At 38.1% G+C, this 14,070-nt stretch overlaps 2 protein-coding genes across 2 annotated transcripts in view; one reads left to right on the plus strand and one right to left on the minus strand.

The window, feature by feature from the left end:
• The window catches only part of LOC116840224 (neprilysin-4-like), a 36,021-nt gene extending 24,726 nt beyond the window's left edge, over positions 1-11,295 (plus strand). Inside the window, exons 5-17 of the mRNA XM_032806703.1 lie at positions 1-164; positions 1,464-1,669; positions 1,843-2,019; positions 2,582-2,680; positions 3,085-3,229; positions 5,811-6,025; positions 6,953-7,129; positions 7,623-7,785; positions 7,940-7,988; positions 8,572-8,639; positions 8,785-8,921; positions 9,038-9,202; positions 9,963-11,295. The exon at positions 1-164 is cut by the window's left edge and continues 82 nt beyond it. Of these exons, the coding sequence (XP_032662594.1) occupies positions 1-164; positions 1,464-1,669; positions 1,843-2,019; positions 2,582-2,680; positions 3,085-3,229; positions 5,811-6,025; positions 6,953-7,129; positions 7,623-7,785; positions 7,940-7,988; positions 8,572-8,639; positions 8,785-8,921; positions 9,038-9,202; positions 9,963-10,139 (1,942 nt within the window). The 3' untranslated portion in view covers positions 10,140-11,295. The remainder of the gene's footprint in view (positions 165-1,463; positions 1,670-1,842; positions 2,020-2,581; positions 2,681-3,084; positions 3,230-5,810; positions 6,026-6,952; positions 7,130-7,622; positions 7,786-7,939; positions 7,989-8,571; positions 8,640-8,784; positions 8,922-9,037; positions 9,203-9,962) is intronic.
• On the minus strand, positions 9,844-13,676 carry LOC116840225 (p21-activated protein kinase-interacting protein 1-like). The gene is made up of 3 exons (XM_032806704.1): positions 13,451-13,676; positions 13,136-13,298; positions 9,844-12,565 (listed from the first exon to the last, which is right to left on the minus strand). The coding sequence occupies exons 1-3, from the start codon at positions 13,559-13,561 to the stop codon at positions 11,304-11,306; spliced, it is 1,536 nt and encodes a 511-aa protein (XP_032662595.1). The 5' UTR covers positions 13,562-13,676; the 3' UTR covers positions 9,844-11,303.
• Between the last annotated feature and the right edge of the window lie 394 nt (positions 13,677-14,070).

The raw sequence follows: 14,070 nt of genomic DNA on the forward strand, positions 1-14,070 counted from the left end.
CAAACATCCGATTCCTCAAAGCCAAAGCTACTGGGACCAGCTGAGCTTGCTCAGGGAGGAGCTCCTGAAGAATTTAAGACTCTTACTCGAGGAATCGGACAAAGAGACCGATCTCAAGCCGGTGAAGTTGGCGAGATCCCTCTACAGAACTTGCATGGATGTTGGTGAGTTCTAACTCGAACAGTAAAGACATCCAGAAGGCGTCCAGAAATGTCCTATGTCTTCAGGACGTCTCTAGGATTTCCAGAACGTTTCCAAGAGATTTTATGTTGTGAGGCAAGGGTTGATATATTCAATGCAAACATTAGAAAAGAAAAGGGAGAGAAGGAATATATATTAGATTGTGATGCAAATGGTTTGTCATTTTTCTATTAAATTCACATTTTTAAATATTAAAAAAAAGATAAAAAGTCCTTGTTAGACGTTTATAAAATAAAAGTAATTAATCCTTTGGAAATAGATAATTCCATTTTCTATTTTGTATGTTTTTCTGTGATGTTTTTGTTTTATTTATAAATATGACAAGCTTGTTTTACCAATCTAATAATTGTGGAATATTATAAAAAGTTTATCAGAAGAATCAATATAATAGACAAGCAAATATAATAGACTTGAAAACTGAAATAATTAAAGATAATTTGAAATTTTGATAATTCTAGAAATAATTTGAATATTAAGAAATAATAAAAAGAAATAATTTTTGAAATAAGGTATTAGAATAAATGAGAAAAAAATATATAATAATAATTATTAAAATTAAAATAAGAACTTAAGATTAGTAATAATATAAAATAATTAGCATTCGAAATAATATATATGAAGGAATAACAGACACAAAAGTCTTCGAGAGATCTCAAGATCCACTTGAAGCCAAGAGGCATTTTTCGAGATCGGAAAGAAGAGAAACGGCGAGAATTATTCTCTCGCGAATCAACGCTCGCGTGTCGTAAAACGGAACTCCGTTTGTTTTACTTGTTATCGCCAGCGAAGTAAATTATTCATTAATTGTTCGCATTGTCAGGTTGAGAGACGGACGACGGCGCGCGGTGTCATTTACATAAGCGCAAATTCGAAAGGGTAGGCGCTTAACGCGCTTACAGCCGCTTGTGTTGCAACGTATTATTACTGTCGCGTTACTAACAACGTAATAACGCAAATTGACGACTCCATTACCGCGAAGAAGCAGCCGGAACTCGTGCCTGCGGACGGCCGCGCGATCGCGATTATAAATTGGAGGTGTCGGGAAAAAAAACCGACGACGTGGATGATTTAAATAGAAACAACTCGACGACGATTGGTCTGCCGTTACGAGATGCCGAGTAATTGAATGTAACAATGGAGTGCGCGTTACGCGCACGACTCGCGAACTGGGCTGTAAAGCGATTGTTCGCGGCCTCGGCTGTAGAAACGTATTTTGCAAAATCGCGCGTGATATCGAGATATCGAGTGCCGTTGCGTTGCAGCGAACGTCGAGGCTCTGGGACTGGAACCCATCTTCGAGGTGCTCGACAAATTGGGTTTGCCGAAGGAGCCGCCGCTGCGCGGCAAAATACCCGCTGTCGATTTGCCGAGGATAGCCGGCATGGCGCAGAGGAATCTCGGCCTGAACTTCCTGCTTCATTTCTACATCAGCGAGGACATTCGTGACACTACGAGGAATCGCATGATGGTGAGAATACGATTGCATCTTAAGGGTGTTTCCGTATTACAAGTCCCTGCGAAAAGCCATTCGAAATGCGTCATCGTCGTGATTGTCGAGCAGCATTCGTTACTGGCGGAAGAGCGAAATCGCGACACGTCGCGTCCGCGAGAACATACCAAAAGGGAACGAAATCCTTTTAGATGGAGCAAGTGTCACCCGGATTTAGCGAGCGTTACCTGCTGGACCCACGGCGATTCCAGTCGGAACTGACGGAGTACAAGAAGTACATCAAGGCCATGGTCGAGCTCGCAGGAGCTGGTAACATGAGTGCGAATTACGCCAACGAGATTTTGGAGTTCAGTACCAAAATCGCCAGAGTGAGTGCCATCGCGAACTTATTTCATCCATACAGATTCCGTTCTGCTCCGTCAATTTGTTCGTGAGAAATCACACATTTATTATTCCATGTTCCGTATCAATTTTCTAACTTAATTTTTTTTATATCAAGTTAGAAACTAATTTGAAATTAGAGAAGCTTTATTCAGAATTTAAATTATTTAAAATTATTTATAACTTTCGGTTGGCAGTACACGGAAGTAGAAATCAGGAGTTTTATTTAGAATTAGTGACTAATCAGAAGAACTAGTACTTCAGTAGAACTTAAATTTAAAACTAGTATAATTTAAATTTAAAAATTTATTTCAATTATCATTGCAAAATCCGAAGTTATTAGTCTTAACTAACTGCAGTCGGTGACCTACTGCGCGTAATTATTGCGAAATCTACAATTACCGGCCATAAGAAGCCGCAGTTGATGATCGCCCGCGCATATCAACAATGACAATCGTATCGAGTATCTTTCATTTTAGATCACTCAACTTCTAATACAACGAATAATCGTCTTAAGCGCGCGTTTGATCGTTTTCGAAATTCATCCAGATTATGGCAACACCCGAGGAGCGGCGCAGCTCGGATCACCTGATTCACGACGTGACGATCGACGAGCTCCAGGAACTGACCGATCTGCATGTGCAGCAGGTAAGGCGATGTTAAGCAGCGAGTAAAATAACAGTCCGAATCCCGCGGTTAAAGCGGCAGTTGAACAGTGCGGAAAAAAATCATCAGTACAAACAAACAAACAAACATTATCATTATCATCTTTACCATCCTATTACAGCACATCTTCCGGAATCTTATGATTTCTCATTAAGCTCAATGCGTTCTCACGATGTACGTGCGAGGACGCGGCAGCTCTGCCCGATATTTATGCGTATTATCGCGAACAATTAGACTTAGCTGGCCGACGAACACGCGCGAGGAAAAGAGGGATCATGAGAGCTTCGTCGATGACGAAGTGGAGCGACGTGTGCGAGAATCGAGACGATCCTATCTCGCCGAGCACAGCCGAGCAATTAAACATGCGGGACGTGATGTCGTTTCAGTGGAACTGGACGAGGTACTTGGAGGCCGTGTTCGAGAACACGAACGTCACGATAAATCCGGCCGAGGACCGAGTTATCATCATGGACCTGCACTATTTGCAGAAATTACCGTTGCTGCTGGCCACTACGCCGCACGCCACGATAGGTACGTCTGACTTCCGCGCTCTTGTAACGCGGAATCAATGTTATCATTACTAAGATGTTGCTGTAATATCCCACACAACATAACGTCTAAAATCGGGACATAAAACGGACAAAAGTCGTATCTCAGATATCTTAAAGAAGGCTATAAAACGTCTTATGTCCCGATTTTAAGCGCTGCGTGAATAATATCTCAGTAAATAAAATTCTTAAAGAAAGATTTTAAGATTTTTAAAGAAATTATTAAGATTTACACTAAAGATCAAATATAAAATTACTGACGAATTGGTAAATATAATAAAAAAAACGCGCGCAAAATGACTACCAGATAGTACAGAGAATTCAAAAAATTCAGTCGTATGTCACCAATTCTGAGTTTATTTTTAGATGCAAAAAGAATTCTTTTCACTGAACTGAACTTTGAAGAATTTTTTTTTCATCTGAAAATAAATTCAGAATTGATGACATACGACTGAAGAATTCTTTTTTAATTCTTTTTGAATTTTCTGTGCTATCTGAGTAAGGCGCGCCTACACTGAGAGAAAAATGTATGATATTTGGAACTGTAATGACATAGTAAAAGGATTATAGTTAAGAATATCATTTTTATAATAAATGTCACCATAATGTTTATAATATTTATAATATAAATATAGTATAACTGACCTATGTAAAACTTTTACTAAGAATTATAATTATTTGAAATATAAAATATAGTAAGGTAGCAAATATGGAATTGTAAGAGAAATTAACTATTTTATATAGTCAATACAATTGAAATATTTGACAAATATAGGTACATGTAACTATATTCTCAAAGCATACTTTACTATATACACAGAGTAATAAGATGGTGACTATAAATCTGTGTTCATTCTGCTATATCTTCACGTTTGATGAACTATAAATATGTGTTTGAGGCTAAAATAAACTATAAAATATAGTGAGATTATAGTTATTCCAACTATTTTTTTCTCGCAGTGTACTCTTGAGTTGAGTTTAACTCTTTCAGGATAGGAGACACCTTTTGATGCTCTACGACCTTCATACATGTATTTCAGAGACTATCAATCCGATATTCACAAAAATTGGTATATAGAGGTTTTTTGGGATGCTCTTTCCAAATTTGAAGTCAAAAGTGTGAATCATATACGAACCATTTTCGCAAGGGTTAGCACAAATGAGCAGATATGATCAGGTCGGGTCAGATCTAAAAATTTTTTTTCCTTTGTCGGCATTTTGAATTTCAAATATTCGATTTCAGTTCTCGAAAAAGTATCTTTAGAAAGTTTCATAGTTCAAATTTCACGGAAATTGAGTGTATTTATATTATTTATTATTTTTTCCGCCATATTGGGTCACAGAATTCATCTTGGATCTTGGAATTTAAAAAATCTAAGTTCAATGCACAATCTATTGCGACTTTTGTTTTAATGCATCCTGAGCACGCCAAGTGTTTTTGTCTAAATCTTAATTTTATTTTTTAGATTCGGATTCAACGACCCCAAAGACCCATAGAATACGTACTTCCCTATAATTATCTCCCCGAGCAACCTTCCGTCCTGAAAGGGTTAATGTTAATGTAATATTTTTGTGTTATGAGGAGAGAGCCGCACGATCGCCACTCGAGATAATGTACACATTCGCTCGGATCACGAGTCGCAACGCGCCACTTCTCCGTGCTTTCTGCTCTATTACGCCCCTTGACCAGAGAGAGACGCGAGGGAGAGGATCCGTAATGCGATTTACGCACCCCATTCGCGGTCTGCGAATTCACGAGACGGCTTTCGCGACGACGACGATCGTTTCCACCATTGAATTGTGCCTCCCATCGTATTGTCCGACGATAACGTTATTTACATTGCGCAACTTGCATCGCTCTTATCGCGACATTAATATTCCTACGCGCAGGCTGCAGTTCTATCATTTTTTCGTAGTCGGGCTAAATTTAGTTTATTATTCTCGTCGCAATCGGTTATCGTAGACTCGCATGAAAGCTCACTGCGTTTAGACAAACTCCAGATAACACAGATTCCTAAAAGACTAAATAGTATAGGGTCGATTTTCCAATAGCAATTTGAACTTTAGCTTTGTTCATTTATTCATTGTATATCCGAGAGTCCGCGCGTTAAAATTATATATTCTCGTTGTATCTCTACAAACAAGATCGTTGTGGAACGCGGCGAGAGAGTTCAAGCTGAGACTCGTCAATAACAAAATAAACCAATAACACAGCAAATTAACTGAAGCCCGACACAAGGTTGAAGGTAAAAGAAGTACTGCTGCGAAATGCATCGCGCTGAAAGATACTCTTTCCAGATTTGATCGCATTCCTAAAATAATAAAAATCGTAGGAGCAATGTTTCTTAGCAGTACATCGACGATTTGCGCAATCGGCGGCGCGGACATGAATAAAAGACGCCGCGGCCAAATGAAGGGTCACAGGAGTCGAAAAGCTATCGGATCCCATCTGCCCTGGCAGCCGCGTAGTGCCGCGATTGTTTCGCTGCTGAGGAACCGCGTCTACGAACTCTCGCGGTGGTAATGTAATAACGACGAGATAAAGTGTCCGGCCGATGTTTCAGTCCGATTCGTCTGGTGGAACGTGTACTCGACCGTCGCCCCGCTGACGCTGCAGAAGTTCCGCGACCTCGGCTTCCAGTTCTCGCAGAAGGTCTACGGGCTGAAGGAGAAGACGCCGCGCTGGAAGGGATGCACCGGCAACGCCAACGCGAACTTTGGCATGGCGCTCAGCTACGTTTACGCGCAGAAACACTTTAACGAACAGGCGCGAGAAAAGGTTGGCCGATAAAGGAGAAAAGAACATAAGGAGGAAAGCCTGAATGATCGATTTGGAACAACAATCAGCTTTTTGCAACAAATCCTTTAGATTCTCTTGAAATCTGAGTTTTTAGAGACTTTAACGTAACACGACCTTCTCACGACATCGAACGTTAAATATCGAACATTCACTATTGGAGTTGGACTATCGTTCTTTAATTAAATTTCTGAATGATATATCTCTTGATTGAATTAAATTTAAATTAAATTTCCCACAAGGGGGTAATACCCAGGAAAAATCAAAAAGAGATCAAATCGAAAATTAGATTTTCTTGAAATCTGAGATTTTGAAGACTAAAATAACACGACCCTCTCACGACATCGAACGTTAAACATCGAACATTCACTATTAAAGTTGGACCATCATTTTTAAATTAAATTTCTAAATAATATATCTCTTGATTCAATTAAATTTAAATTAAATTTCCCACAGAGGGTGGATAATATCCAGGAAAAATCTAAAAGAGATCAAATCGAAAATTAGATTTTCTTGAAATCTAAGATTTTGAAGACTCTAAAATAACACGACCTTCTCACGACATCGAACGTTAAACATCGAACATTCACTATTAAAGTTGGACCATCATTTTTAAAGTAAATTTCTAAATAATATATCTCTTGATTCAATTAAATTTAAATTAAATTTCCCACAGAGGGTGGATAATATCCAGGAAAAATCTAAAAGAGATCAAATCGAAAATTTTCTCAATAACGTAGAGCAATCGATGGAAAGGTCGAGAGGTGAATTAAGTAATAAAAATTCAAGTACATGTGTATTAAAAGCACAGAAAAGATCATAATGATATTTGATCTAATTATACATTCTACTTGAATAGAAAGATAGCTGGTGACAATCGGGTTATTGATTTTTGGATGTCATCTGTAGGCATTGGAGATGCTGTTGGACATCAGGGCGGCATTCGATGAGATGGTCGCCGAACTAGATTGGATGGATATTGGCACGAGAGCTCGAGCTCATCGGAAGTTACACGCGATGAGGCCGTTCGTAGGATTTCCCGACTGGATCACCAACCCAAAAGAATTGAACAAGTTCTACGATGGAGTAAGTATATTATCTACACGGAGAAAATATCGCAGCAAAAATTACGTCAAGATTGTATTTTTTTTACAATATTTTTTTTAATCTGCTGTATACTGACATTGTGATAACCCAGACAGCACAATCTTTCAAAAAATGTCTTAAAGACGTCCAGAAGACGTCCTATTTCTTTTAGATGTCTTTAGAACGTCTTTAAGGCATCCTTTTAGTAATCTGTCTGGGAAAAACTTACTACAGAAATAGTAAATCTGACTAGATTTCTCTACTGAATATACGATTCACGAATATAGCAATTTTAGTCATAAGTTCGGCACGATCTAAGTTTACAAAATTGTCATTTTTTTTACTACAATATTTTCTCCCTGCGTATATCACACGTTTATCGTTATTCAAATCATATCGAAGAATCGATTGGAAAATTCACAACTCTCTTATCTCGCTGACGAATACTCCGAATCGCAAGATTCTCCATAAATTCGCTCATTCTCGTTTATAGGCAGAGGTGATCGATGGAAAATTATTCGCGACTTTCCTGAAGCTGACCAATGTGAGCGTAAAGAAAAGTCTGAACAATCTGCGCCAAAAGCCTGACAAAAACCGGTGGATATCAACAGGCACGACGGTAAATGCGTTCTACAGCGCCATACTGAATTCAGTCAGTAAGTAATTAATTATTTATTTGCAACGACGATATTATTGATGTATTTATATTTTTATTAACTTCGCGTCTCTCTATTATCGTTCGTTCTGCAATATCTTAATTTGATCTTCCTTGAAACAAATCCCGTCGTTAAAGAAGAAATATTATCGTAGCTTTCCCGGCTGGTATCCTGCATCCACCATTCTACGGCAACGGATTAGAGTACGTACTGTTCATATTTCATAGATAAGAGAGAGAGAGAGAGATTTCCATGTACTCGTATCTTTTTGGGATTAAAATATATTTAATTTTGGAAATTCTTATTGCTTTGGTCTTGAAACACGAATATTTAAATTTTCAACGTAAAATATATCTACATATATCGAAAATACATATATATATCGAAAATACATACATATATATATATATATACATATATATATATCGAAAATACATATATATATATATATATATATATATATATATATATATATATATTTTATGTTGTAAACTGAGGTATTCGTATTTAAAGAGCGAAACATCAAAATAATAAGAATGTCCAGAATCCAGAATCGAATATCGGGGCATTGGTACTTTTGCCTTAAATAATTCTCGATATTGACTGCTATTTTGTACTGAATAATTTGCACGTTTCGATTCGGGTCGCGACACACGGAGTCAAGGATACACTTCTCACCAGAGTGAGAAGAGAGAGTTCGGAAGAATGAAGCTATAAAAGTCTCGCGCGGGCGACCCGAATCACTCTTTATCGGAAGCTGTTAAACTCCAACGTCGCGCGTTGCAGGTCCATCAATTACGGCGCTATGGGGGCTATTATGGGCCACGAGCTTACACACGGTTTCGACGATCAAGGTGCGTGTTCGGCGACGCGACGCGTTGCACAACGTCGTTAAACTCATCTCCTCCGTCCTCGGCGCGCGGAGATGCTTGCGTATCCATAATAAATATCCGGAATTACATGATTCTTTCTTTCTGTCTCTCTCTTTTTCTACGTCAGGTCGCAGATACGACGAAAACGGCAATCTCCGGCAGTGGTGGAGCGACGAGACGTTGCGACACTATCACGAGAAGGTGCAGTGTATCATCGAGCAGTACAGCAACTATCATTTGCCGGAGCTGGGTGATAATTTCACGGTGAGTATTGGGGCGCAGGGGCTCCACCCTCGCGCTGCTTGGCAGCGTGACGAAGAAACGTGCCAAGGCAGGCGTCCGGCTAGGTGTGCTCAGCCGCTTGGCTCGCTGATTTTCAGGTGAACGGCATCAATACCCAGGGCGAAAACATCGCCGACAACGGCGGCATCAGGGAAGCTTACAGGGCGTACCAGAGACTGATTGCACGCAGCCCCTACCAGCAAGTTCTGCCTGGTCTCGTCGACTATAGCAACGAGCAGCTGTTCTTCTTGGGCTTTGCTCAGGTAATAGCCACTTTCACGATATGTAAGAGCCATGGCGCGTAGAAATGTTTGAGAAACAAGGAAATTGATCAATCACTGTCGATGATTTTTGAGCTGTAAGGAACAATCTACTTGAGTGCTTAGTCAATTCCACTTACTGCTCGCGTTTTAAAGCCTGTTCCTTCCAGTTCAACTGGAACTGCATTAAAACTAAGTTCTTAGTCACTTCAACATTAAGTTATGTACTTAATTCACTTTAAAGGCAAAACTTACATTTGTAAGCAGCTCCGAATGATTTTAGTATTAATGAAATATTTTAACTTGTATAGGAAAAGTTAATAAGGTTAATAAGTTAATGCATACCAAAATAAGTTAAAATCAATTTTAAAATAACTAATTTGAGAGTTAAGAGTTATTCATTTTTCAACTGATTAGCCAGTTATTACTCAATCCTGTATATTAGTATATCGAATTGGTATATTGATCAAAGTGTAATTAGACACTAACTGAAATTAAGTGATACTATCTCGCGCAAAGAACGTAAGATAATTCGCGAGAAAAAATTACAAGAAATTCGGGTTGATCTTGATATAACTTCGCATATACAGGTAGAGGAGCTCGACGAAATAGATACTGTTTCGAAATAACCGCGCACGCAGTGATTCTTTGTCAGACTAATAAAAATGTATTTACAAGTAAAATTTACACGTTGAACGACGAAGGTCGTTTACACTATGTATCTCATGATACCACTGTTACATGAACACTAATCTCCTTCAAGGTCTGGTGCGGAAATTATACAAACGGAGCGTTGAAGTCCAAGGTGATAGAGGGCGTCCACGCGCCGAATCACTTTAGGGTAATTGGCACGCTGTCGAACAACGCGGAATTCGCCAAGGCGTGGAAATGCCCGCTCGGTAGTCCCATGAATCCGCCGCACAAGTGTATCTTGTGGTAGATGTTTCTCGCAACGTCCATTCATCGCGATCATTCACGCGACCGAATCCGATTTCTCAGATTTCTTATAGAAATATCCGTGCAGACACGCGTACATGTATATAGTATTGAAATGCGTTATTCATTCCCGGCGATATTAAGATTCCTGATCAGTCACGGCCATATTGGACTGATGACGTGAGAAAAACCAAAATTCCTGCAAACTACGGCTAGATAAAAAGATGTATCATTAAAATGGCACTTGCAATCTATTCTACATACTTGTGAAATGCTCCAAATAAAAAAATACTTCCTCTTTTGCCCAAATAACTATTAAATAATCGCAAAATAAATGTAACAAATTTTTGCTCCAAATAAAAAAATACTTCCTCTTTTGCTCAAATAACTATTAAATAATCGCAAAATAAATGTAACAAATCGTCTCGTTTTGGTGGAAAATCAACTGCGATGTCGAATATGATCAAATGTCTACTTATACACATTAAATAAGCACAGTATCAGGAACATTTCCAAAATTGTATCACATGTGATATGTACGTATTACGCTCAGTAACAACGCTGTGGTTTGCAGGAAAAAATTGGTCGTCCTTTTACATCATTAGATCTGTTAGTTTTCGATGAATTTTTGCACTAATAAGACAACTATATTTATATTTTCTTTCAAAAACTATACGTGTATTTTCTTTCACTCTAACTTTCTTATTGCAATAGTTTGCAGAAGTTCTTCGGAAACGAACAGACCTATTTTCTCACTTAATTATTTTGTCGATTACAATCGTGTCGTCGCTGTCAACGCGGAGTTCTTGGCCGATCAGGAGCCTTAATTTAACCAGATATCGATTCTGTTAACTCTCAACTAAATTTCTTTTCAGTATAACGACCATTCCTATATTTTTTTCTATAAGATTACATGAGAAATCGACCGCGATGAATCGACGAGCTAACAGTGTTCACCGTCGCGAACCCACACCGTGAATAATTTCTAGACGTAACAATTGGTGCGGTGATAACTCGACGAAATTGTAAATAGACTGATTCGTAGGAACTAGCGAGTAATTTATTACGCACTTAGACGATACTCGTAGTCTTAAGTTTATCATATGTAAATATATCACATAGAAAAGATGATAATTTTTATAAAGAGATTACTCTCTCAATTGGCTATTTATTTCAATTTATTTCGTCGTTCTTTCCTTTTCTTTTTTGACACAGCCTCTTCTCCTAAGGAGTTCACCTTCTTCTTCTTTTTCTTCCTAGGGGGTGCGTCTTCAGGATCCATTGTCATTGGTACTTTTTCTTTGTACTTTACGCAAGCGACAGACGACTGTTTCATTGTGTCGGTATTTTTTATTTTCTTTGCTGGCGAAGTGCTCTGTGGAATGGTATTATCCTTTTTCCTTTTTTTAATTAAAACTTTCGGGTTGTTTGCCTTCAAAAGCATCTTCTTTTTGGGCTTATTGATAACATCTTCGTCTTTGTCGAACGATCTGTCTCTCTTCTTCTTCTTCTTTGTGACGTCAGTCTCTCTCGATTTTAAAACTTTCTTCTTGGAATCCTGGACATTGTCCTCTACATCTTCTACGACTCTCTTCCTTTTATGCTTTGCTTTTATCTTTCGAACTGGGATGTCCCCGGTTTCCTTTTCACCCTCGTCCTCAATGATAACTTCTTGTTTCAGTCTTAGTGTACTCTTCCTCTCTATTTTCTTCTGCTCCTCCAATTCTTCTTGTTTCGGCTGCACGAAATTTTCGCAAGACTGTGCTAATGCGAGACAAGTGATTCTAGCGCCGCAATCAATCCTCTGCAACATATCCAAACTATGTTTGTTGTACTTCCAAAGTTTAATTTCGCCGGAACTGGAGGCACTGACTAACAGGTCGCTCATGTTCGCGATACATTTCACCCTGATGTCGTGCGCCGCCATCTCCAGCGTTTCCTCCGAAGTCCTGAGGTCACAGAACTTGATCTGTCCATTTTCGAAGCCGACCGCGATCAGATTATCTTCCAAGAAATTCACGCAAATAACCTTTGAGTCAAATGTGAGTTCACTGTGCACTCCAGCGGTTTCCACGGCATATACATCTATCTTCTGATTAATGGCTAACAGATACTTATCGCCACTCGGACTCCATCGGATAATTGTTATATTCTTAGCATCATATTTCAGCCTCGGTACCAAATTAGTCGCATAGGCTTGCCTGCCTTTAACGAGATTCCAGGTCCTCAGGACACCGTCTGTTCCAGTAGACAAGGCTAACTTGCCCGTGGGATGAATAGCTAGAGCATTAACAGCTGAACCTTTGTGTGCCTTCTGCCAGTGCTTCTCAGTCTGCCAATTACCACAACGAACAGCTGCTATACTTCCATCATTACTACATGTGAAGAGGTGCGATGCTTCTGGAGTAAACGCTATGCAATTGATGGTATCTGCAGAGAATATGGCAGAATTGTTATGCATAAACTATGATATTCCATGTTTATGACATAAATCATATACGAGATATCATTGGTGTAGACAACAGTCTATGAATGTCGTTGAGAGAACGTACGGTTTGTTAAAAAATAAAATGAGGAAAGTTTATATTTTTATTTAACTTGTAGAATTCTAATGTAAATTTATAAATGTTGTCTTTTTAACAAGTTAGAGTTTGCAGAATTCTCTCTGGTATCATTCTTACTTCTTCAAAGTTAAATCTATCAATCTACCATATGAAGTAAATGCATGCAATTTATTTTTTTTAAACAATATATTTATGATTAATATTCAAAATAGATACTGCTACTTTCATAATTTAATTGCTCTTCTGCATATTTCAATAAAATTTACAATATTCTAGTAGTTCACTTTTTCTACATGAAAAGTAATCATGTATATATCGCATGGACAATTTATGAACAATCCATACAGATGTAATCTTAAAATCTATAACATAACCCTTATATATGGTACATGCAATTAATGATATCTATATTGTATATATAAATTTATTTACGTACCATTGTGAAACATTAATTTGCCGGACTCTCTCCTGTTGCGTAGATCATACAGGCATACTACATCATCAGCTCCGGCAGAAGCTAAATAGTGTTTATTGCTAGCAACACTGCGTATGCTCGCCACGTGACTGTGCGTTGCAAAACTCTTCTCCACTTTGTATTCCTTGGAAAAAAAAAACAATAAATATAAGTTTACCTGCTTTATATATATTTTATTTCGTTGTTATGTTGTTTGTGCGAAAAATTGTGAATCGTATCACAACACGCGACATAACTCCATACGGACTAAATAATTTGTACGTGAAATTCACTTACATTCACGATGTTGTGCATCGTGCATTGCACTCTGTAGCCGAGCAAATATTGCTCGTACGTCCCTACGATAATTTCGAAGAGATTGGGCATTCCTGAGTCAATATGCGGCATTTTGTAACAATTTTATATTCATTAAATTCTAATAAAATAACTATTCTACGATACGCAGCAACACACACATGTACGACCGATTCAACATCACTGAGCGCCAATGCAGTGATGAAAGGTTTGAGAAAAATAGCGGATCATGCGCATGCGCGAATGACATCACAAGCCATGTGACCGAATCGACAGACTCGTACTTACATGATGTGGCAAACGTTTCTTGGGGCACATGTAATTTTTCAGTTGTTTTGTTAGTGTAAAAAAATTTAATGAGATACATAAAATGTTTTATTGTGTATTCAGTATTTATATTTATATTATAGTAACAATGTATATATGGCATATATATAAGAATGTATTCAATTTTAATAAATAAATAATAGAATAACAGAATATTGGTAAGGTTTCCTGCAGTTTCCCTTACTCTTTCAGCAAACGCTAGTATTCATTATGTAAGTCGGCTGTAAACGCAAAAATATAATAAATTTTATTATTTTTACATCTTTTTAGTATTT

This window comes from Odontomachus brunneus, unplaced genomic scaffold (genome assembly GCF_010583005.1).
Source record: "Odontomachus brunneus isolate Ranch 3 - 2012 unplaced genomic scaffold, Obru_v1 Obru_scaffold_009, whole genome shotgun sequence".
Lineage (NCBI taxonomy): Eukaryota > Metazoa > Arthropoda > Insecta > Hymenoptera > Formicidae > Odontomachus > Odontomachus brunneus.